Genomic DNA, 23152 nt, shown 5'->3' with positions numbered 1-23152 from the left:
TCAAGAAATAAATAAAGTGGCCATGTTTATAAGAGAGTCATTGAATCATTTACTCAAGTGGTTCATTCAAACATACTATTTCTTTCAGAAACAAATCAAGTGACTGTCTTTATGACTGAGTCATTGAATCATACTCAACCAGTTTGTTCAAAAACACTGATTCATTCAGGAATGAATCCCCGACACACCACTGTCGCTCGGAGTGACGGTAAATAATTATTCTGTGGCTTTGTTTGAAAAACAAAGTTATTGGCGACAGTGTACCTAAAATGTTGGTTAATCAGTATTAACATGTTTATTGAACTGCTGAATAAAAAGAAATATCTTGTTGATATATCACAGTCATGATGATATTTGAAACAACAGCATTCTCATTCATGTGATATTTCTTAGGTGTACTATTATATACAGTGGCCGAGAGAGCTCCAACTTCAGAAAACATGCAAATAGACAAAGCACCAGCAAATCAAGAAAACATCTTCATCAGTTTGACAGCAGGCGGTGCAAATGCTCACAACACAAACAAATACATTTTATTTGCAGTGCGTTTCTTTTTTTTGGTTGTGTTGTGAGCATTTGCAGCGTGTGTGTTGTCAAATTGAGGAAGTTGTTTTCTTAATTTGCAGGCGTTTTTTCTATCTGCAGTTCGTTTCTTTTTTTTTTGGTTGTGTTGTGAGCATTTGCAGCATGTGTGTTGTCAAATTGAGGAAGTTGTTTTCTTTATTTGCAAGTGTTTTATCTATTTGCAGCGCGTTGAGCTCTCTCTGTCACCGTAATTATACCACAATACACTAAATATAAATTGACGTCTTTTAATATCATATACACACGTGGTCAGAATTGTTGGTACCCTTGGTACATATGATCAAAGAAGGCTGTGGAAATAAATCTGCATTGTTAATCCTTATTGAAAAAATAACTTTTTCATTGGAAAATAAGAATTCAAAATGGGGGAAAATATCATTATGAAATAAATGTTTTTCTCTAATACACATTGGACACAATAAATGGTACCCTTTTATTCAATACTTTTTGAAACCTTCATTTGCCAAAATAGTACAGGAGTTTTCTCCTATAATGCCTGATGAGGTTAGAGAACACCTGACAAGATATCAGAGACCATTCCTTCATCCAGAATCACTCCAGATCCTTCAGATTCACAGCTCCATGTTGGTGCTTCTTCTCTTCAGTTCACCTCACTCATTTTCTACAGGGTTCAGGTCAGAGGACTGGAATGGCCAGCAGAAGCTTGGTTTTGTGCTCAGTGACCCATATTTGTGTTGTTTTTAAGGTTTGTGTTTGGATTATTGTATTTTTTGGATTATTAGATATTTCTTATCTGTTGGCATTTGATAGAATCCATGATGCCATGTGACTAAACAAGATGTCCAGGACCTCCAGCAGAAATATAGGCCCACGACATCAAATATACAGGTCCTTTTAAAAAAAATAGCATATTGTGATAAAGTTCATTATTTTCTGTAATGTACTGATAAACATTAGACTTTCATATATTTTAGATTCATTACAACACAACTGAAGTAGTTCAAGCCTTTTATTGTTTTAATATTGATGATTTTGGCATACAGCTCATGAAAACCCAAAATTCCTATCTCAAAAAAATTAGCATATTTCATCCGACCAATAAAAGAAAAGTGTTTTTAATACAAAAAAAGTCAACCTTCAAATAATTATGTTCAGTTATGCACTCAATACTTGGTCGGGAATCCTTTTGCAGAAATGACTGCTTCAATGCGGCGTGGCATGGAGGCAATCAGCCTGTGGCACTGCTGAGGTGTTATGGAGGCCCAGGATGCTTCGATAGCGGCCTTAAGCTCATCCAGAGTGTTGGGTCTTGCGTCTCTCAACTTTCTCTTCACAATATCCCACAGATTCTCTATGGGGTTCAGGTCAGGAGAGTTGGCAGGCCAATTGAGCACAGTAATACCATGGTCAGTAAACCATTTACCAGTGGTTTTGGCACTGTGAGCAGGTGCCAGGTCGTGCTGAAAAATGAAATCATCTCCATAAAGCTTTTCAGCAGATGGAAGCATGAAGTGCTCCAAAATCTCCTGATAGCTAGCTGCATTGACCCTGCCCTTGATAAAACACAGTGGACCAACACCAGCAGCTGACATGGCACCCCAGACCATCACTGACTGTGGGTACTTGACACTGGACTTCAGGCATTTTGGCATTTCCCTCTCCCCAGTCTTCCTCCAGACTCTGGCACCTTGATTTCCGAATGACATGCAAAATTTGCTTTCATCCGAAAAAAGTACTTTGGACCACTGAGCAACAGTCCAGTGCTGCTTCTCTGTAGCCCAGGTCAGGTGCTTCTGCCGCTGTTTCTGGTTCAAAAGTGGCTTGACCTGGGGAATGCGGCACCTGTAGCCCATTTCCTGCACACGCCTGTACACGGTGGCTCTGGATGTTTCTACTCCAGACTCAGTCCACTGCTTCCGCAGGTCCCCCAAGGTCTGGAATCGGTCCTTCTCCACAATCTTCCTCAGGGTCCGGTCACCTCTTCTCGTTGTGCTGCGTTTTCTGCCACACTTTTTCCTTCCCACAGACTTCCCACTGAGGTGCCTTGATACAGCACTCTGGGAACAGCCTATTCGTTCAGAAATTTCTTTCTGTGTCTTACCCTCTTGCTTGAGGGTGTCAATGATGGCCTTCTGGACAGCAGTCAGGTCGGCAGTCTTACCCATGATTGCGGTTTTGAGTAATGAACCAGGCTGGGAGTTTTTAAAAGCCTCAGGAATCTTTTGCAGGTGTTTAGAGTTAATTAGTTGATTCAGATGATTAGGTTAATAGCTCGTTTAGAGAACCTTTTCATGATATGCTAATTTTTTGAGATAGGAATTTTGGGTTTTCATGAGCTGTATGCCAAAATCATCAATATTAAAACAATAAAAGGCTTGAACTACTTCAGTTGTGTTGTAATGAATCTAAAATATATGAAAGTCTAATGTTTATCAGTACATTACAGAAAATAATGAACTTTATCACAATATGCTAATTTTTTTAAAAGGACCCTGTATATTTCATTGTGCACATGGGGTACTTTTTATCCCTGTGTTCACCAAACCCATCTTGAGTGTTTGCTGTTAAAAATCTCATTTTTTAGTTACATCTGACCATAGAAGCCAGTCCCATTTGAAGTTCCAGTCGTGTCTGATATGCTGGAGATTGTTTTTTGGTGAAAGCAACGTCTTGTCTTGATTTTTTTCTTGAAGCCCTCCCAAACAACATGTGATGATGTAGGGGCTGTTTGACTATTTTTTTTAAGGATTTCTGACTCCGAAACTCAACCTTTTTCTGCAATTCTCCAGCTGTGATCCTTGAAGAGTCTTTAGCCACTCAAACACTCCTTCTCACCGTGCATTAGGACAATAGACACATCCTCTTCCAGGAAGTTTCGTAACATTTTCTGTTGATTGGAAATTCTTAATTATTGCCCTGATGGTGGAAATTGGAATTTTCACTGCTCTAGCTCTTTTCTTAAAGCCACTTCACTAATTTGTGAAGCTCAAATATCTTTTGCTGTACATCAGAAATATATTCTTTGTTTTTTTCTCATTGTGATGGATGATTAAGGGAATTTGGGCTTTGTTTTCCCTCCTATTTATATTTCTGTGAAACAGGAAGTTATGGCGGATTGCTCAAAATTGTGAATATCAATGGAGTATATTTCAGATATATTTTACTCATACTCATAAGAATTTCTAGCAGTGCCAATAATTGTGTCCAACGTGTATTTAAGAAAAAACATTTATTTTATAATGATATTTCCCCCCATTTAAAATTCTTATTCTCCAATGAAAGGTTAGATTTTTGTGATAAAAAAAAAAAAAAAAAAAAAATCTAAAGATTCAACAATGCACATTTATTTTCACAGCCTTCTTTGATCATACTTACCAAGGGTACCAACAATTCTGACCATGTGTGTAAATATCATTATTCAGTGGTGCTAGGTGATCCTAACCTCATCCTCAGCATATAAACGATTCTACGTTCACATATTTTGGGGTGTGTTATCTCAGAGCATTATAACTGCATTATAGTATTAAAACAGTTATATAACTGACTGACATAACAATAAAAGAAGGACCAGGCTTTCTCAAACCTTCCCAAAGGGCTCCTGAAACAACAAATGCCTCAAACACCATGGCTGTACATGTTGGTGCTTGTTTGCTGACTGTATCTCAGGAAAGGGCAAGGCACCGCTGATAGATGAGTTCTGAACTATTCATAGTCCAGAGATTCAGCAGGTGTTTTTTATCATTATTATTCATGTATTTAGTGATTCATTTGTGTATTCAGAATATCTTTTTTCTTGGTTTTGCTCCCGGTTCTGCTATTCAGGTTTCATGTAATTCTGCGTGGTCAAGTGCTGATTCTGCCCTCCACCTCCACTCAGTCTTCAGTTTGGTTTTCAGATCTGCTTTCAAGGGGGTTTAAATGGCCCTTTTCTCAGTTTGACATCCTGGAGATTGAGGAAGATATTTAACTTCTGAACATGAAGGCTCTACACTATAGGCACCAAAGACATAGCATATTGTTCCTTAGTTATCCTAAAATCATATTATACTGTAAATTAATACCAGTATATTCTCAGTTTATATAGTTATTAATATCTGAAATAATTTAGACAAACATAAGAGTGAATGAAGGCACTAAAGACACAATTTTATTAAACTATATTATATTATTCAAATTCATTTAAACATATGACACACACTTATTTCATTTCAACATTTAGATTAAGGTGACACTTTTATTATTTATATTTATCAATTATCATTAATTTTCAATAATGACAACACATTATAATATAATATTAATAATAATGACATATCAAGACACCTAAACATAATGAACGTAAGTGTAAAAATAATTAATTGAATTATATATTAATACACATAATAATATTACAAAATACTAATAATATTCTCTAAATATGAGATATGCCATAAAACAGACACCGATTGATCACTTTCAACACCCGTTTAGCAGGCTCACGTGACACTGAGTAAAACTCGTATGACATTTATCCTCCATCAGCGATTTGTATTGCGATGACTGGATTTGTTGGGTAACTTGGGATAATTCTAATTAAGCATATTTACCTGTTTGGTCCCTAAAATACAGCTGAATCATCTAGGAGTCATCCAGTCTCTCGTTAAATGTGAGAATTTCCGCATTCATTTTGTTTCTGTGATCATTAAACAAAATTCAGTCCAATGTTATTTAGGACATATTTTTCATTCTGACCATGAGCTCCTGACACAATGAAGGGACAAGTGAGGACTAGTAACTTTGATTTTACTAAGCTCATAAATGTTCATAAACCTCATACTAATCAGCTGCCCAGTACTCACTTCTTTCCTACTGGAATCAAAGGTTGTCTAAGTTGAGAAGGGTGTGTTTCAGTTGAGCTTATTGACTCATGACTCATGATGAGTAAGAAAAAGTGGGTTACTAATGTTCACTTCAGCCATTGTCCTGTGCAGTCAATCAGTTTAACGAGTAGGAAAACATCCCGAGAAGTGTCTGCTGTTGGTGGAATCGGTAAGCTCAAGTTCAATGTTTATTAAAACAGTAATTTTGAATGATTTTTGAAATGTAGATATCAAATTTAGTGTGATTTATTTTATTATTCAAACAGAAATACAGTAAAAACAGGGATAGTGCGATTACCGTTTAAAATAACTGTTTTCTATTTAAATATATATATATATTAAAATATAATTTATTCATGTGATGGCAAAGCTGAATTTCAGCTGTCATTACTCCAGTGTTCTTCAGAAATCATTCTAATGTGCTGATTTGATGCTCAAGAAATATTTCTTCTTATTATTTTTCATTTCTAATTATTATATCTACTTACTATTATTTGTGGAAACAGTGATCCATTTCCCCCCAGGATTCTTTGATGAATAGAAAGTTAAAAAAAACAGCATTTATTCGAATTATAAATCTTTTGAAACATCAATTGAATGCATCCTTGCTGAATAAGTATTCTTTTTTTTTAAGTTCTGACACAAACCTTGTATTATACTGTACAAGAGTGTAGATTATACTGTAGAATTATTTGCTGGCTGTTTCCAATGACACAGCAATGAGTGTAACACTTTCTTTCTCTATGCTTATTAGACCAAAAATACTTGACTGTTGTAGTTTTCTATCAATGTTAATATAGGTCAGGCAAAAAGGAATGCAGAATGGCTTGCCGTCATTGTGGTCTGTCGTGCAGCCTCACAAAAGAGCTCTCTCTTAAATTCACATTTCCTGTACCTCAGGAAGAGTGTTGTGCCACAATAATACAGCAGCTTCTACATATATATCCGTACTTACAGAACGGTTCACATTGGTACACTTTTCATTCCATTTTATTTGACCGTTTCATTTTGATAATATTAAATATCAGGTAAACTTAATGCATTTTTACTGTAACAATTATTATTGCTCTTTTGTGGTTTGTACTGAGTAGCTTGTAACTGTGGTGAACGTGGTCTTGTCTTGAGAGGTGTCCTGTGGTCATTGTGTCAAGTTAGGCTACTTACAGTAATACAGTTAGTCCCTGTACAAAGCTGAGTAAACAAGAATGTATGCAGGGTGGCGTAAATATTGTTTAGTTAATGGAATAGTTCATGCCAAAACTAAAAATTCTGCCATTATTTACTCACCTGCACGTTCCAAATCTGTATTACTTTTACTCTTCTGTGGAACAACAACAACGAAATAATTGGTTGTTTAGACGTTGTAATTTCCCTCTTTAGACACTAGAGGGAGACAAATATTCAAATGGGTTGGAAGAATAATACAGCTGCTATCCTCAATTCAGCCACTGTTTATACCGGACACATGGTGACTAAGCTAGTTAAACATTTCCCCTATGATTTATATGGTATTTTATTGAAGAAGAGCACTTCTGGTAAGTGTTGGACTCACTTATAAGTCACTTATTAAACTTTATTATATATGTTTGTGGTGATCGAGTGAGTGACATTTATTGATGTGTGTGTGTGTGTGTGTAGGGGTTGTGCTTCATAACTGTACAATATTCATTTGGTTAGGTTAAGCTATATCTATTATCAATAGTAATTAGCCTACTCCTAAAAACAACAACAAAACAGTGGAAATGTATGGCATGTCTATGTGTATGTGTTTTTAAGGGAATCAAAATTAGCATAGCCTGTCTATATGTGAGAAATGAGATATTGTCTCCTTGAAATTATTGCCTTGTTCCTGTTATAACATGCTGTGCCACAGTTTTTCGTCTTTGCAAATATTGCATATTGCCTCAACAGAAGCTCAGTTAACCCTATAAATCCTACTGTATCAGATTTAAAACAGGTTCTTGACTGAAGTAATATAGGTTTAATTGTTCATTCATACATCATAGTATTTGAGGAACATTTATTTGTACATCTCTCAGTGGTTGCATTTGAGTTTTGGTTAAAAATTACTGAAATCTTTTGAAATCAAGTGATAAATGATCCTGGAAAATTATTTCTTATGACGTTCGTCAGCCAATCAGATTCAAGCATTCAGTAGCATTTTATATGCATTTTGTGCAAGTTGTGTTGTACTGTTAAACATCGAAATTAAAAGGTGTTTTTTTTTTTTTTTTTTTTCCTGGAGTGTGAGGAATATCATGCATATGACAGCCTGATGAATCAGATATGATACTAAACATAAAATATATGCATTTTTTTAAAGGTGTTTTTTAACATTCTGTATAAAGGTACAATAAACTGTAAATAAATAAATGAAATAAAATGCATTTTTTCTCACTTATTTCCTAAGTCAGGTTGTGCAGGGTTAAAGACCTCGGCCAGAGCAGCGAAGTTGTGCAGTGGGCGTGGCATTTAAAGGGCAAGCGCAAGTGTACGGTGCGCAGGATGGGCCAATCATCATCCAGCAGCGGCAGCAGCTCTTCACGCGGCTGTAACAGCGCAGCACCCGCGACGGGCTCCACACGAGCGCGAGGTTTATCTTCTTCACATACCGGTGACCGGTTAGACGAGAATCCGATGAAAACCAAGGAGCTGCAATCTGTTCAGAAGTGCGGGCGGGACAGTTTTAAAGAGGGGAAGACTTCTGTGGATGTGAGAGTACATGAGCCGAAAAAACATCTTTTAAACGCGAGTTCTTCCGGTAATCAACATGCGACCGAAAACTTGATACTTCTGAGTCGGGACACCAACTTTGAAAGTTCTGATTCCCGAAGCGGACAGAAAGGAGTAGCGTTACGCGAGGAGAACCATGAGTGTTGCGTCTCGCCGTGGGACATGGAAAGAGTGTCAGAAGGAGGTGCCGTGACTCCAGGCAGAGTTTCGGAGGAAAATGTGACCCAGTGCCTGAACGCACCAGACTTTTTAGTAGACTTCAGTTGCTCGTCTCCGTTAGCCAAACATAAAATGACCAAAAGTACATCGCAACCCCCCGAGTCAGGCGGTGGGCTGGGTGGAGAAGCGGAGAAACAAGCCTCAAATCCATTCCCTAGGATTATTCCCAAACTAATAGTCACCCATGATGATTTAGGTCCTGGTCAGGACAGTCCGCACATCAGTGATTTGACTTTAAGCATAGGCGGCTTTTCGCTGGACTTGCATCCCGATGAGGACTCGCCCTGCTCGGACAGCGGCTGTGGAGGCTCCCCTGCGCCCTTTCTTTTCCACAGGAAACTGTCCAGCTCCTCCTCTGCTGGATTATCTTCTGCCTCGTCGTTTGAGGAGTCTGAGGATGATTTCACAGGCAGCGACATTGAGCCCACCAGTCTGTCCCCCAGTATGATTGGCTGTCCTGATGAACTCACAGGGGTAGGTGTCCAGGTTTCCCAAATGCTTTTAGTCTTTATTATTTTCAAGGTCCCATTATATATACTGACCTGTTGCATATGTGTGTTTAATAGTACTGGGTAGTGTTACCCCTGTGACAAAGAAGCGAGTTTAATTTTATTGTACTTTATAAGTGTACAGCACAGACAATAGAAATGAAAGAGAAAGCCACCTGAGTGTACTTACAGTCCACTTTCACGACTAAGTGTCTTAAGTACACTTCTAAAAAGTGCACTTTGTAATGATGCCAAATTAATAGTTTTACTCAAAGTACATTTTTATTTTAGTATTCTTTTTTTTTTTTTACAAACCTTTTGTCCTGCTTTAAAGAAGTATGCTTATATTAATGTGTTGAATAAAACACTAAAGCACACGTTAAGTACTTTTTTTTTTTATTGCAGAAATATATGCAATACAGATAGTCTTGGCAAAAATCAAAAGATCCTCCATGTTTTCCTTATTCACACAGTTAAACAAACAAAAACAGTGTTCTTAGTCTTACTATACTAGCACATACCACATAAATATACATTCAAACATGTAAACATGTGCCTATATTCCAACATACAGAAAATTCCTAATACCGAACAAGAACATACTTGGTTTTAATTTGACCTAAATTGATAGCACATACAAGTTCATATATTTTAAATATACTAAATCACAACATTATCATTGCAAATGTGTATTACAAATATTTAAAAGCCATATTTAAAAGACAATAGAAATATGAAATTCTAAAAAAATGTAAGTCCTACTTAAGTAGGTCAAAAAAAACAATCTTATGTTCAGCTAATGTATTTAAACTGTAATAGAATTAAGCCTACATTATCTTGCAAAAACATTTGGCCTACATTTAGATTGCACTTGAGAATTTTCTTTTAAAGCATACTATATCCATATTTGCATACTTAAAAAAAAAAAAAAAAAAGAGTACTTAAGTGTATGTCTCAATGGTAAGGGGCAGGGCTTTTGAACTGTTTGTGCACCGACCTTTTATTATCCTGTTGCAGACATGAGGTCTTGTGCTGCCTCTATTGATATTCCTCCAATAAATTACATTGATTAGGACTTTCTGATTACCAGTAAGGAACTTCTCAACATTAAATTTACAACTGTGTTGTTCTTGAGTTGCTTTTGATCTGTAGTGATGCTTCAGCTTGCATGCAAGAATGAAGATTATGAGAATGTTTGAGTCACAGTGAAACTATTTATTAGAAATTACAGCTATTTTTAGCTGCTTATCTGTACGCCACCAACTTTTGAATTGTGAAAGAGGTGAATCTAAGATGCATTGACATGCATATATAAAATCCGTACCTGTTATTTTATATATAACTCATCAGGCTTTTAGAAGTCGCCCAAAAGGTTACTGAAGTATTGTAGTTTCATTCTTTCTGAAAGTCTAGCAGTTTTTCTGTTTCAGATGTGTATTAGTATTTGTTGGCTCTTGGAACATTTGATGGGTGAGACTCTTTAGAGAGATGATTTTTGTTTTCTGTGGAAAGTTAGTAACTACGCAAGTTATTTGGCTTTTAAATGCTAGAGACAAAAAATGAGTAAGATTACCCCTATGTTCATGGGGATGTTTTTAAAATATGAGCAAAACTCTGAAGGTGAAGAATAGAAACTATTCTAGTTTCTGGAAAATCAAAAAAAAAAAAAATAGAACTGTGACATTAATTCCAAAGGATTTAATAATACATTCACTGTCCAAGTCATACATAGATGACTAATAGAGAAGTCGAACTCCACGATACCAGAGATTTCATCTGGAAAAATCCCCCAAATCCCGAGAGTCTTTTTGTCCTCCACCTGAATCTCGGTTAGACACGTGCTAGTTTTTATGTCTGGATGGATAATCCATCTGAAACTGGGTGGCATCTCTGTTACAGACTGAAACTGTGAGTGAGTTCATATCTCTGATGAAACATTTGTTTACCTTGGTTTGAATAGAAACTCTGATCGAGCAACCTGTGTACTGAGTGGGCTGGAAAAAAAAACACTTGTTAATGAACCTCAATTGGTAAAACACGAGGCTAGCAACACCAAGGTCATGGGTTAAATTTCCAGGAATGCAAGTTCTGATAAAATGTATATATTATGCCTTGAGTTAATTTGAAAAATATTTTATTTAAAAGGTAGTTATGTGAATCATTTCATTTGAAAGCTATAGCTTTTTATGTCTCTGCTGAACAAGACCATGACCAGAGTCTGCAGAAACATCATACGATATTTAATTTCATCTGCAGTTCTGTGCTAAATTCCAGTTTCCCACTCAGTCTCCCAAAATCCAAATGATTGATGTTAGTTTTGTGTATGTCTATCTGGTCCATGAATCAGTCCGAAAAGAATGACTGTCAGGAAGTTCCCTGACTCATAATCTTTCCTGCACTTTTTTTTTTTCCCAGATCTTTTTTTTGTCATTCTTCAAACTTCTTATTTCTTCATTCTCTGGAATACTGAAATACCCTGAAGTCCGATTGGTCAAAGGCAGCATCATATGGTCAAATATTTTAGTAATAAGCGCTACAGTTTTTAAATGAATAGTTACAAGACAAATATTTCCTATTGTTCAAAAGCGTCTGTAATTTTTATTTTTTGAAAGAAACCTTTTATGCTCACAGAGGCTGCATATATTTTGCGAATACAGTAATATTATTAAATATTATTACCACAATTCAAATAAGCCGTTTTCCATTTGAATATGTTTTAAAATGTAATTTATTCCTGTGATGGCAAAGCTGACTTTTCATTAGCATATGATATGCTAATTTGTTGCTCAAGAAAACAGTTGTCCCCTCTTAATATTTTTCTGGAAACCATGATGCTTTTTTTCAAGATTCAGTTCAGTGATCTGAATAAAAGTTTTACATTTTTTTTTTTTTTTAAATGGTAGTGTACATTGCAGTCCTAGTCTCTCATATCACTCTGCAGTCTTTGTCACATAATAAAATAATTCCAAGTCTTTTTATTTATTTAACAATCGCCTTGTAATAAGCCATCAGAGATCTTGATCACCCAGTCAGGGTTTATTACATATGTTATCATTTACAAATCTTTTTCAGTTGAGTGTTGCAGTACATTGAACTCATCCAAGCTGCGTATTCAAATTTTTTGATTTGTCCCTGTTCTATCATCTGCTGACATCCACAGGCCACATAGACGCACATTATGATGCCACCATTGAGCCATAATCACTCGCACTGTCATGGAAAACTGAGTTGTGGGTGGTTCCTTTGTCGCTAAGTAACCATGAATCCATATATGGTGTTGCTTCTCATTTCTGTTTCTTCTTTCTTAATCTGTGTCGTGTCTTACTTCAGTGGTCATGACACCGATTATTGTGATGTGTTTACAGCTGTGAGTGTGTGCAAATGACTATTGTTTGACCCTTTTCCTGCTGAGCGTGCTGAGGAAATCTCACATCGCTGCACTTTGCGATGCTGTAAACAATTTCATGCCATATGCTTGCTCCACCACTTCTAAGACAAAGCAAAACACTCCACACAAGACACTAGCTTGAAAACACTTTACAGGAAGAATGAAAGACATCTAGCTGTCTCGGTGTTCCTGGTGCTCTAAAGGGTGTGAAGCCGTTGGACAGGTTTATCTTTATTATGAAAATGCTTTAGGAACTTCTTAGAAAGGAGGGAGAGAGAGAGAGAATGAGAAAGAAAGACAGATCAAAAGAGCAAGATGGAGGGGAGAAGTGGAAAGTGGATAGCTACAGTGAGGGAGGAGGTGGGTGATGGGGTGGGTGGGGTTTTTACAGCGTGTTCAAACACAAACAGCCCAGAAAAGCACATTTATTACATTAGTGGTGTTTGCCAAGGCAGACGACACTATAACTTGATTTTAGTCACGATTACTTGCTATAAAAAAAAGCTATTTTAATATGTACTAATACTTATTCAAATAGATTATTCAATGTATACTAGTCAACATTTGAAGTGGATCAAAAACTTTAATCAAAGTTGTCCTAAACCTACAACCAAAATGCGTTCTTGGCCTAGGACAATTTTGATGAACTTTTTTTGGTTCCCTTTAAATGTTGACTACTATACTTTGCATACTTTGAATTGTTGCATGTTGCAAAACCTTGAAACCTTAAAAAATACCACTTTGGTGTTTCTACTTCAAGATTTGTTACTTGCCATTAGTTTGTAATTATTTGAGAAATTTCCTAGCTTTTTCTGAGTGATCCGAGTAAATCCTAGATCAATTTTATTCATATATTTTTTTATTTATTTTTTTATTTTCTGCAGTGTACTTGAAGATCTGATCACAGAACAATCTTGTTTTTTTTGTTTTTTTTTACCTGGTTTCCCGAGTAGTGTTGTTATTGTTAACTAACTGAAACTAGAACTAAACCATTAAAAATAATTTGAAATCTGAAATATAATAAAATGTACATGGGTGAAAATCTTTTAAAAACATAAAAGTATAATTCTTGTCTAGGCAACTATCTGAAATCAGTTTAAGTGCTAAAATTAGTCAAATTAAAACAAAAAAATTAACGCTAAAAAGAAATATAAAAAATGACAAAAGCAAAATGCTAATAAAATATAACATAACATGACAAAAGCACTTAAATTACTAAAACCAAACCTAATATAAAAATACAGTGAGGTCCCTTTGGGCCAATAAGTAAAAGCAACCACATGACATTGTTTATATGTTCTTTTACACATTTCTTTCTAAGCTTGGCAGTATGCAGTATAAGGAAGTGAGTGAGTCAGGAAGAGTGCATATGCTTCATCATAGCAAGCAAAGGAAAGGTGGATTAGGATCAGAGAGGGAGGGGAGAGTAAGAGAAGACTGTGTAGGGGGGACATCTGAGAAAGCAGGAGGAAAGACATTGACTGACGAGTGAGACAGAGGACTGATACATTTACTGAGAGGGTGAAAGCAACAGCTGAGCTGCAGAAGTGCATGTGAACAAGAGACCTGGAATCAACCGAGAGAGTTCTCAGACTTGTGAGGTAATCAGTGCTCCATGCACATGATGTGAGTGTGTGACGGCTCAGTCTGCTTCCCGGATGCATGTGTGGTTACAGGGCAGTGCGGGAGTCGTGGGTCTCTGCACGCTTGTTTGAAGTGTGTGCTTCAAGTGTGTGGTTGTGCATGCTCTTGTTTGCCCATACATTTGTGACTGACTGCTGTCTCGCTTGCCAGGTGAGAGGCATTCACACATACACACACTCTGCTGGGTCGATTTGGCAAAAAGATCAGTGACAAATAGGAGAGTTTAAAAAATCTAGTTTAAAACACACATGCCATTCGTGGATTTATGTTCATAAAGTGTCAAAGTTTTTATTATTTACAAAGAAAATCAGTTTAATTTGGTGTAACAATCAAGTACAAAGTTATCACACACTTTTCGTATTTCTTGAAAACATGAGTATGACGTGAACTATTTTATTACAAATATAATGAATATCCAGTCAAAAAAAATTTTTGAGGAGGTGCAGCATATGACATTTTACTTTGCCTTTTGGATAAAGTCATTCTTTATCATTTCATTTTCTGTTTTTGTTTTGCTTTTCATTTCTGTTTTCATGTTGCACTACATGAGTTTTATGAGTTGGCTGAAATAAGTTTGTCAAATAATATTAGAAGCCAGAAAGAGCTTTATTACCAGGTATGTTTACACGCACAAGGAATTTGACTTGGAGACAAGAGTTTCTGCTTTCTTGGGCAGTAAAGCAATTTTTCTAAAAGACACAATTCTGTTTAAAAGTTTGGGTCAGTAAGATTTTTAGTTTTTTTAAATAAATGAATACTCAGCAAGGAAGCATTAAAGTTATCTAAAGTGACAAGGTAGACACTTATAATGTTACAAACGTTTTTTTTTATATATATAAATAAATGCTGATCTTTTGAACTTTCTATTTATCAAGAATATTGAGAAAAAAAAATCAAAACTGTTTCATAAGCACCACATTTGTGAAGGATCATGTGACACTGAAGAAGAACTGAGTAAGAACTGCTGAAAATTCAGCTTTGAATCACAGGAATAAATTACATTTTAAAATATATTCAAATAGAAAACAGTTCTTGAAAACTGTAATAATATAGTCTTTTTGATCAAATAAATACAGGGTTAGTGAGCATAAGAGACTTGGTAGTGTAGAACTGTATGCTGTATTAAAAGATAAATACTGTCAGAAAAGGTTCTTCTGGATGTTCTGTGAGTTGTATATGCAGTAGATCTGTCTAATAGCAACAGTAACCTAACAAATAAGCCTCTGTGTGTGTGTGTGTGTGTGTCTGTGTGCGCAAGTCCTTGAGATAAGACAGACATTAAGAGAGCAGCTCTGTTTGTCCAGGGTGGGTTTGACCTTTGACCCAGGGGTGGATCTCACTGTGACGCTCCACGAGGCTTAGCTGTTATCACCATAACAACAGCTCATTTCTGGAATTATCAGAATGGGCTTGGCTGTCGTGAATTGGTAGCATATTTTGCAATCACAATTGAGATACGAGGTATTGTAAGCATTAAACATAATGTTAGATATGATTTCACCATAGATAAAGATATTTTTGGCAAGAAATGTTCATGTCTAAATATAAGTAAGACTATTTCCTTTCATAGACTGCAAGGAATATGGTGCCTGTTTTGGAAGTGAAACGTAATTAATACTTCTCCTGTAGTTTCAAGAAATGTGTATAACCAGGCAGGTTAGGACAGGACAGGAAGAAAGACAGAGGTCTTTTATGAGGTGTCGTCTGTCCCCTGCTGGCTATAGTGTCGTCAAAGGGGGTCAGTCAGGAACAGAGAGGACAGACTGAATTACATCTAAGTGTGGAGAGCGAGCTGTCGACTTTACAGAGCACACGGTGAAGGGGGAGGGTTTGAAAGGAGGGAATGAATGCATGAATTGTAAAGGAGAATAAAGAGACCTGAAAGGGGACAGATCAAGAGAGCGATGCTTCTATTTTGCATTTTTCTAATTGAATCATTTAATATTTCATTATAAATGGTTGTTGTAATTAAACTACCAGTCAAAAGTTTTTGAAAGAATTCTCTTCTGCTCACCAAGTCTGCATTTATTTAATCCAAAATACAGCAAAATCAGTAATATTGTGAAATGTTTTTACTATTTAAAATAACAGCTTTCTGTTTGATTATATTTTAAAATGTAATTTATATCTGTGATCAAAGCTACATTTTGAGCATCATTACTCCAGGCTTCAGTGTCACATGATCCTTCAGAAACTATTCTAATCAAGTTGATTTGCTGTTCAAGAAACATTTGTATTATTATTATCAATATTTAAAGCAGTTGAGTACACTTTTTTTCAGGATTATTTGACTAAGCACTGGAAGGGGTACTATTTAATTACTACTACTATATAATTACTATGTTTATTTAGCAAGGATGGTTTTAATTGATCAAAGACATTAATAATGTTACAAAAGATTACTATTTCAGATAAATGCTGTTCTTCAGAACTGTCTATTCATCAAAGAAACCTGAAAACATTCTACTTGGCTGTTTCAATAACAATAATAATAATAATTAATGTTCTTTGAGCAGCAAATCAGAATATTAGAATGATTTCTGAAGGATGATGTGATTGGAGTAATGATGCTAAACATTCAGCTTTGAAATCACAGGAATAAATTACATTTAAAATTATTCAAATAAACGTTATAGTAAAAATATTTCACTGTTTTTGCTGTATTTTGGATCAAATAAATGCAAGCTTGGTGAGCAGAAGAGAATTCTTTAAAAAAAAAAACATAAATTATTAATGTTCAAAAAATTTGACTGTTAGTGTAAAATAATAACATTTGTATAATTATTTTTTATTTCACATTTTTTAACTTAAAAAAAAAATTCTCTAAAATCTAAAACATTTATTTTCAGGTTGAAAACGTAGTATTCTCAGGCATTCGTGTATGAGTTTTTCACAAGTTATTTAAGGTCAGGTACCAAGCATATTCTGGAAACTGCTAATTCCAGGAATAGTTATGTTGATTCCGTATTCCTGTCAAAGCGAGTGAACAGATAAAAAAGAAAAAATATTTAAGGAATTATGGAAGGAAGTTATCAGTGACGTGAATGTGAAAGATTGAGTGGTGTCACTGGACGTCATGAGGAGGTTTTTCTGGTTCCCCTGCAAACAGCTGGGTTATGTCATTTCCCACACTCACACATTCCTCATTAAAGCTTTATAATCAATAACCTGAAATCTGTGAATCCGTGTGCGTCACGCCTTCTGTGCTGACCTTGTGTCGCTGATATAGTCCTCCCTCTGGGACATCAGCTCCCATGCCTGAAAAAAAAAAAAAACGGTGTCAGTGTTTTTACAGAAACTCAGTCTAGACCAGTGTTGGGGGTAACACATTACAAAAAACGTGAGTTACGCAATCGGATTACTTTATTTAAAGTAACTAGTAAAATAACGCATTACTTTTTAATTTAGAAGGATATATCGGAGTTGCTTTTTCAAACAAGTAACTCCAGTTTCTTTGCTTCCCATGTCTTGACTGACAGCTCTTGTGTTGCCATGTTGAGAGAAATCGGGTAAGTGCAGAGGCGTTGTGTGAACATGATGTTACTGTAGTTCTAGACTAAATATGAACATGTATTTACTCATCTCACCTGTACAAAAACAGATCCAGTATTCCTCAAAATCATTAAAAACAGTCAAATGCAAACTCACAATATTATACAAACCTGCAATAATTAAATATGTATGTTTAATTCCATTTTATTAACTAATGTCTTTGCTACTGACCTTCAAAAGTCCAAATCAGCCATACTAAGCAAAAATGACACATTTGTGTTTCATTTTTATTAGTGTTGAACTTTCTCCTCCTGCGTCATATTCTTCATGCAATTAGTTTGAGCTGCACCCTCTACTTTTGGTGTAAAAGTGCTTTTACATTTGTAAAAGAAGAACTTCTATATATTAAAAACAAGCAAGCCCTGCCCAGATTTAAAAAGTAACTCAAAAGGCACGTAATGCATTACTTTCCATAAAAAGTAACTAAGTAACGCAGTATTGTAATGCATTATTTTTAAAAGTAACTTTCCCCAACACTGGTCTAGACACTAAATGTTTGTTTAAAGAAAACAGATGTGGCTTGTTTCACAATTTACTATCAGTTTTACATTGTTTCGATAATTTTTAAATGAAAGGAAATGCAGGATTTTGGTCTGATCTGTGGATATGCCTTTTTTGATTTCAGGCTAAATCGTGGAGGAAGTTAAAGACTATGGTGCACTGCTCTCCATTTGTGGTTTCATTTAAGAAACGATATCCTTGGGTTCAGCTCGCAGGCCATGCAGGTAAAACCAAATTCTCGTTTGACTCCTGTATTGATGAAAAAGCTTGTTTCTGAACTGATTGCAGCCCATCATTTTGGACTGATGAAATGAACACTGTTTTTGGCTCTCTGTGTGCAGGTAATTTCCAGGCAGGCGAGTATGGGAAACTATTGAAGAAATATTGTGAATGTGAGCAGCAGTGTCTCGAGAAGCTGATGAATGACAACCTCCAGCCGTTTGTTCCTGGTTACTATGGTATTGTGCGGCAGAACGACCAGGATTACAACCTAATGGATGATCTGCTGACCGACTTTGACTCCCCTTCAATCATGGATTGCAAGATGGGAAGCAGGTGAGAAGATAGATATGTTCGGATTTATTTTTCAAACTCCAAATCACCCTAACCAAACAAACTAAATATATAGTAAAGAAAAAAAAGCAGAAGGTGGCAGGATGCGTTTAACGTCATAGACTGATGTGTGAGGGCTGTGGTGTATCAATTGGGTCAATATTCTTTTACTACAGGACATACCTGGAAGAAGAGCTGGTAAAGGCCCGTGAGCGTCCTCGTCTTAGGAAGGATATGTATGAGAAAATGGTGGCTGTGGACCCAGGAGCGCCGAGTCCGGAGGAAAGAGCCCAGCAGGCGGTTCTCAAACCTCGATACATGCAGTGGAGGGAAACGCTGAGCTCAACCGCCGCTCTTGGCTTCCGTATAGAGGGCATCAAGGTGAGAGATCACATGGGATTTATTCAGAAAGGATACATAACATTGATCAAAAGAGACTGAACGGTTTCCATAAAAATATTAAGAAGCACAACTGTTTTCAATCTTGATAATAATGAGAAAGGTTTCTTGTGCACCAAATTAGCATATTAGAAAGATTTCTGAAGAATCACCTGACATTAAAGACTGGAGTAATGATGCTGAAAATTCAGCTTTGCATCATAGGAATAAATAACTTAAAAAAAATATATATTAAAATACAAATCAGTTTTAAAAATAGTATTAAAGATACAGAACAACAAAATCTTTTATAGGTGTGATTAGTAAAACCACTAAGTTGTTATCTGTGTAGTGCAAAACATGCAAATATACGTCACAGCTACTTTCCCGATGCATGTTTGTTATTTATAGAGCTGACATTTGCATTTTTTGTTGTTATTAAAAACAAGTAGCATTAACATGAACTGTTCACACTGTGTTTGTGTTTAGAAAGCAGATGGCACATGCAACACCAGCTTTAAAAAGACCAAACATAAGGAGCAGGTGATGAAGGCCTTGAGTGACTTTGTGGATGGAAACACACAGTTACTGGTATGTGACTGTTTTAGCTCTGGACTGAAGCTTTATTTCATTCACTTTAGACAATTTCCTGTTTTATTTGATAATCATACTTGTGGGGAAAAAACAGATAATGTTGATTTTTCTGAAGTGATGATCTGACCTCCAGTGATTTTTGTAAAATTAAGAAAAAAATTAAAGAGGACCTGCTACATTATTACTGTAGTTATAGCTAACAGTGTTACTGTATTTAAAAAAGCACAAAAAAGAACACAAAAATTGCCATTAACATATTATTTTATTAATGAATTCATTAAATGACCACCTTATCACTGGACAAATATAGCAAATATTCTCTATTTTATAGCTAATGGGCGATTCATATTCATAAAGAGGACGTGTTACATTATTACTGTAGTTATAGCTAACAGTGTTACTGTATTTTAAAAAGCACAAAAAAAAAAATTGTCATTAAAATATGAGTTAAAATAAGTGAATTCATTAAATTACCACCTTTTCACTGGACAAATATTTTTATTTATTTTATTTATTCATATGCCATAATTTCTAGTCCATTATTATACCTTATATATTTTTTGTAAACATAAAACAAATAAATGAAACAAAAATAAAACAAATGATGAGGTGAAAATGACATTATTCACTTTTCTTTAACAAGAGTGGGGATCAGAAATGATCTCATCATTTTTCTTGAGCTTTGTTCAAATGTATATGCAGTTTTGAAAAGTAATTTTCTCCATTACAAAAATATCTCTCATAACCGCTAATCTATATAATGACTATATGATGTCTATTATAGATCAGTGCTCATAACGGTAATTAATTATTCCATAGTAGATGTTTCAGGCTATAATTTACAGTATATATTTATATATAACTAACTCAGACATCAGGTTTTTTTCTTGCAGTAGTTTTTTTTTGTATTTTAGTAGAACTGGAATGCTGTATTAAGCAATCAGAATCCAGAAACTGGCAATGGGTAATTACAGTTGTCTTGAACTGTTTTTCTTCTTCAGAGGAGTTATCTGCAGAGGCTGGAGGAGCTACGCGGCGCTCTCGAGACGTCAGAGTTCTTCAGGACACACGAGGTGAGGAATGTTCTTTCCATGTTGTGAAATCTTTTTCCTGCCCGGGCCAAAATATTTTCATCTCTGGAACACAAGACGTTATGTTTCATAAGCTCAGAACTTTGCCCTATAAATTGACACATTTAAGAAACCCTTCCGTTTCTCATCAGGTGGTTGGGAGTTCTTTGCTGTTCGTTCACGATGCTTCAGGCCTGGCCCGAGTATGGATGATTGACTTTGGTAAGACCGTCCCACTGCCACCACCCCAAACACTGGACCACCGCACGCCCTGGGCTGAGGGAAACCGGGAGGACGGGTACCTTTGGGGTCTGGACAACCTCATCGAGATCTTTGGAGACATGCTGAAGGACGCCACCCCTCCCTCACCCTGAATGGATGCACAGAACATACCTCAGCCCGGAGGATCACGTGTAGGGACACGTTGATGGAGGGAGGCACTCAACAGGATATTAGTTCTGAGATGAGTGTGCTCTTGTGCTGTCGGAGAGATAAAGAGCCAAGTGGAAAAACTTGCACATGTGGTCCTCCAGATCCACAGAAGCTCCAGCAGAATCAAAACACACTGATACTGAACCCAAACAGACTCGAGGAGCAACAAATGAGAAGAAACTTATTTTAAGGGCGCACAGCCATGATTATTCTTTTAAGAATTTATGAACTTTTAAGTTAACTTCTTTTTTTTTTTTTTTTTTACCTACAAATATGATAACACTATCAAACTGGAATTCGCTTTTTGTATTGTTTTTCTTTGGGTTTCCATGGTTATGTAAATAGTGCTTATTTAATTTTTTTTTTTCATTTTTGTAGTTTAACCCATACCTCATTAATTTCTGAAAGGTGGTCTAACTGCCAAACTACAGGCAGACTGCCTTTCTTTTTTATTTTTTTATTTCCTGTGGTCTTCTAATCTTGATGATACTTGTGGTGTATGATATTTCCATGACTCATATGTCCTGTTGAATTTTGCAGAATCATGGTATCACCTCTTAAACAGTTCAGTCAGCAGAAGTTTCAGTACCAAACAGTTAACATATTGGCTTGTCACAAACTACTACCTTATTTCTGAGACATTGAGGACAGTTAAACCCCACCAAGATTGTATTTTATTGATGAGAAATAGATGCAGTGTTTCTTAAAACTAGCCACGGTTACAAAGACACAAGCTAACAAGCTGTTCACACTTGGTTTTTAAGGTAACCCATCAGTAACTTACCTGTTTCTATTGTTCGTTGAATGGTTTGGTTTCTAGGTTCGCCAGTTGCATGCAAGTTTAGAATAGGTTTGAGAGGTTAACCATCTTTATCTGGATCAGCAACTATTAACATGATTTTTTTTTTTTTTTATTAAATAGTTTTGTGAGCTTTTGTGTTGGGACACAGCAGAATGACCTCCGACCTTAGCTCTTTCCACACTGTGGAGTTCAGCTTCATAGTGATCATATCAGCTTATTTGCATGAAGAACAAATCTGATGGTTGATCTCTCAAACTGTGGTGGAAATTAATTTTTTTTGGTGTTAGCAGATTGCAAGTTTCAGAGCCACTAATCTCATGTCGTTGAGACGCATTAGTTCTCAAATTCTGTGGTCAGCTAAAAAAAGACAAAGCAAAACTTATTCCCATCATAACTTCATGTTTGCTTAATTTCAGATATAGTCATAAAAAGACAACACCCTCTTGCACAATATCACAACTGTGATGTTAAAGCGATTACCTCACCTGGACACTTTTTGTTGACGTTAGTTTACGGAACATGATGTTCTACCACTCTGTGTGTGTGTGTGTTTTTCTTACAGCTTCAGAGATAGTATTTTCCTGCACACTGTCTGTTGGTGTGTCTGTCAACATTCCCATCTGTCAGTATTTGCTTGTGGAAACGTAATGTCTCTCACATTCTTTTAGAGGTCCACTGCATTGTTTACAGATTACACAAAGTATTGTGTGTCATTCAAATTGTTGAAATTGGTTTCTCGCTACCGTACTGGATGTTTTTGATGACATGGAAAAAGAACTGAAACCTTTTTTTTTAAGTTGTCTCAGCCCATTTAATACAGTTTGAGACCACAGTTCAATTGCAGTAGGGACAAGCTGAGCATCTGTACTCTCATCACCTTGAATCTTTGTCTTGAAAGCCAATAATATAATACAATAAACTAGAACTGTTATTGATTAATATACTGTGTTTCTCCTGTTCACTTCCTGATTCACCATTTACTAAAAGAAACGATTGTCGAAACACTGCTATATACTGATTGGGGTCAGTTATTTTTTTTTTTTAAGAAATGAATTGACAATCAAAACTTAAGCAGCACAAGCATTAAAAATGAGACGACATTTTTGGAGCACCAAATCAGCATATTAGAATAATTTCTGAAGGATCATGTGACACTGAAGACTGGAGTAAACTAAAATAAGTTGCATTTTAAAAGATAGTAATAAAACAAGCAGTTGTTTTAAATTGTAATAACATTTCACAATATTACTAAATGCACTTTTATGAAATAAATGCAGCCTTGGTGAGCATAAGAGCATTAAGGTCCGAATATACAGCCAGTATGTGACCCTGGACCACAAAACCAGTCATAAGTCACATGGGTAAATTTGTAGCAATAGCCAACAACATTGTAT

General features: G+C 35.9%; 1 protein-coding gene across 1 annotated transcript; it reads left to right on the top strand.

The window, feature by feature from the left end:
- Positions 1-5518: 5518 nt before the first annotated feature.
- Positions 5519-22695, top strand: LOC306842780 (inositol-trisphosphate 3-kinase A-like). Its single transcript, XM_079373842.1, has 8 exons — positions 5519-5574; positions 7816-8831; positions 18055-18154; positions 18272-18485; positions 18659-18863; positions 19350-19451; positions 20456-20527; positions 20677-22695. The coding sequence occupies exons 2-8, from the start codon at positions 7911-7913 to the stop codon at positions 20896-20898; spliced, it is 1836 nt and encodes a 611-aa protein (XP_079229968.1). The 5' UTR covers positions 5519-5574; positions 7816-7910; the 3' UTR covers positions 20899-22695.
- Positions 22696-23152: the final 457 nt, after the last annotated feature.

The sequence above is a fragment of the Barbus barbus genome (genome assembly GCF_936440315.1).
Source record: "Barbus barbus genome assembly, chromosome: 23".
In the NCBI taxonomy this organism is placed as follows: Eukaryota; Metazoa; Chordata; class Actinopteri; order Cypriniformes; family Cyprinidae; genus Barbus; species Barbus barbus.
Note: the sequence above shows the minus strand (reverse complement) of the source record. Positions and strands in the feature narration are given on the sequence as shown.

Excerpts from the sequence above, each read along its gene's own strand:
- LOC306842780 (XM_079373842.1), top strand. The coding sequence starts at position 7,911 with ATGGGCCAATCATCATCCAGCAGCGGCAGCAGCTCTTCACGCGGCTGT. Across the intron at positions 8,832-18,054 it reads GTCCTGATGAACTCACAGGG|GCTAAATCGTGGAGGAAGTT; the intron begins GTAGGTGTCCAG and ends TTTTGATTTCAG. Across the intron at positions 19,452-20,455 it reads ATGGAAACACACAGTTACTG|AGGAGTTATCTGCAGAGGCT; the intron begins GTATGTGACTGT and ends TTTCTTCTTCAG.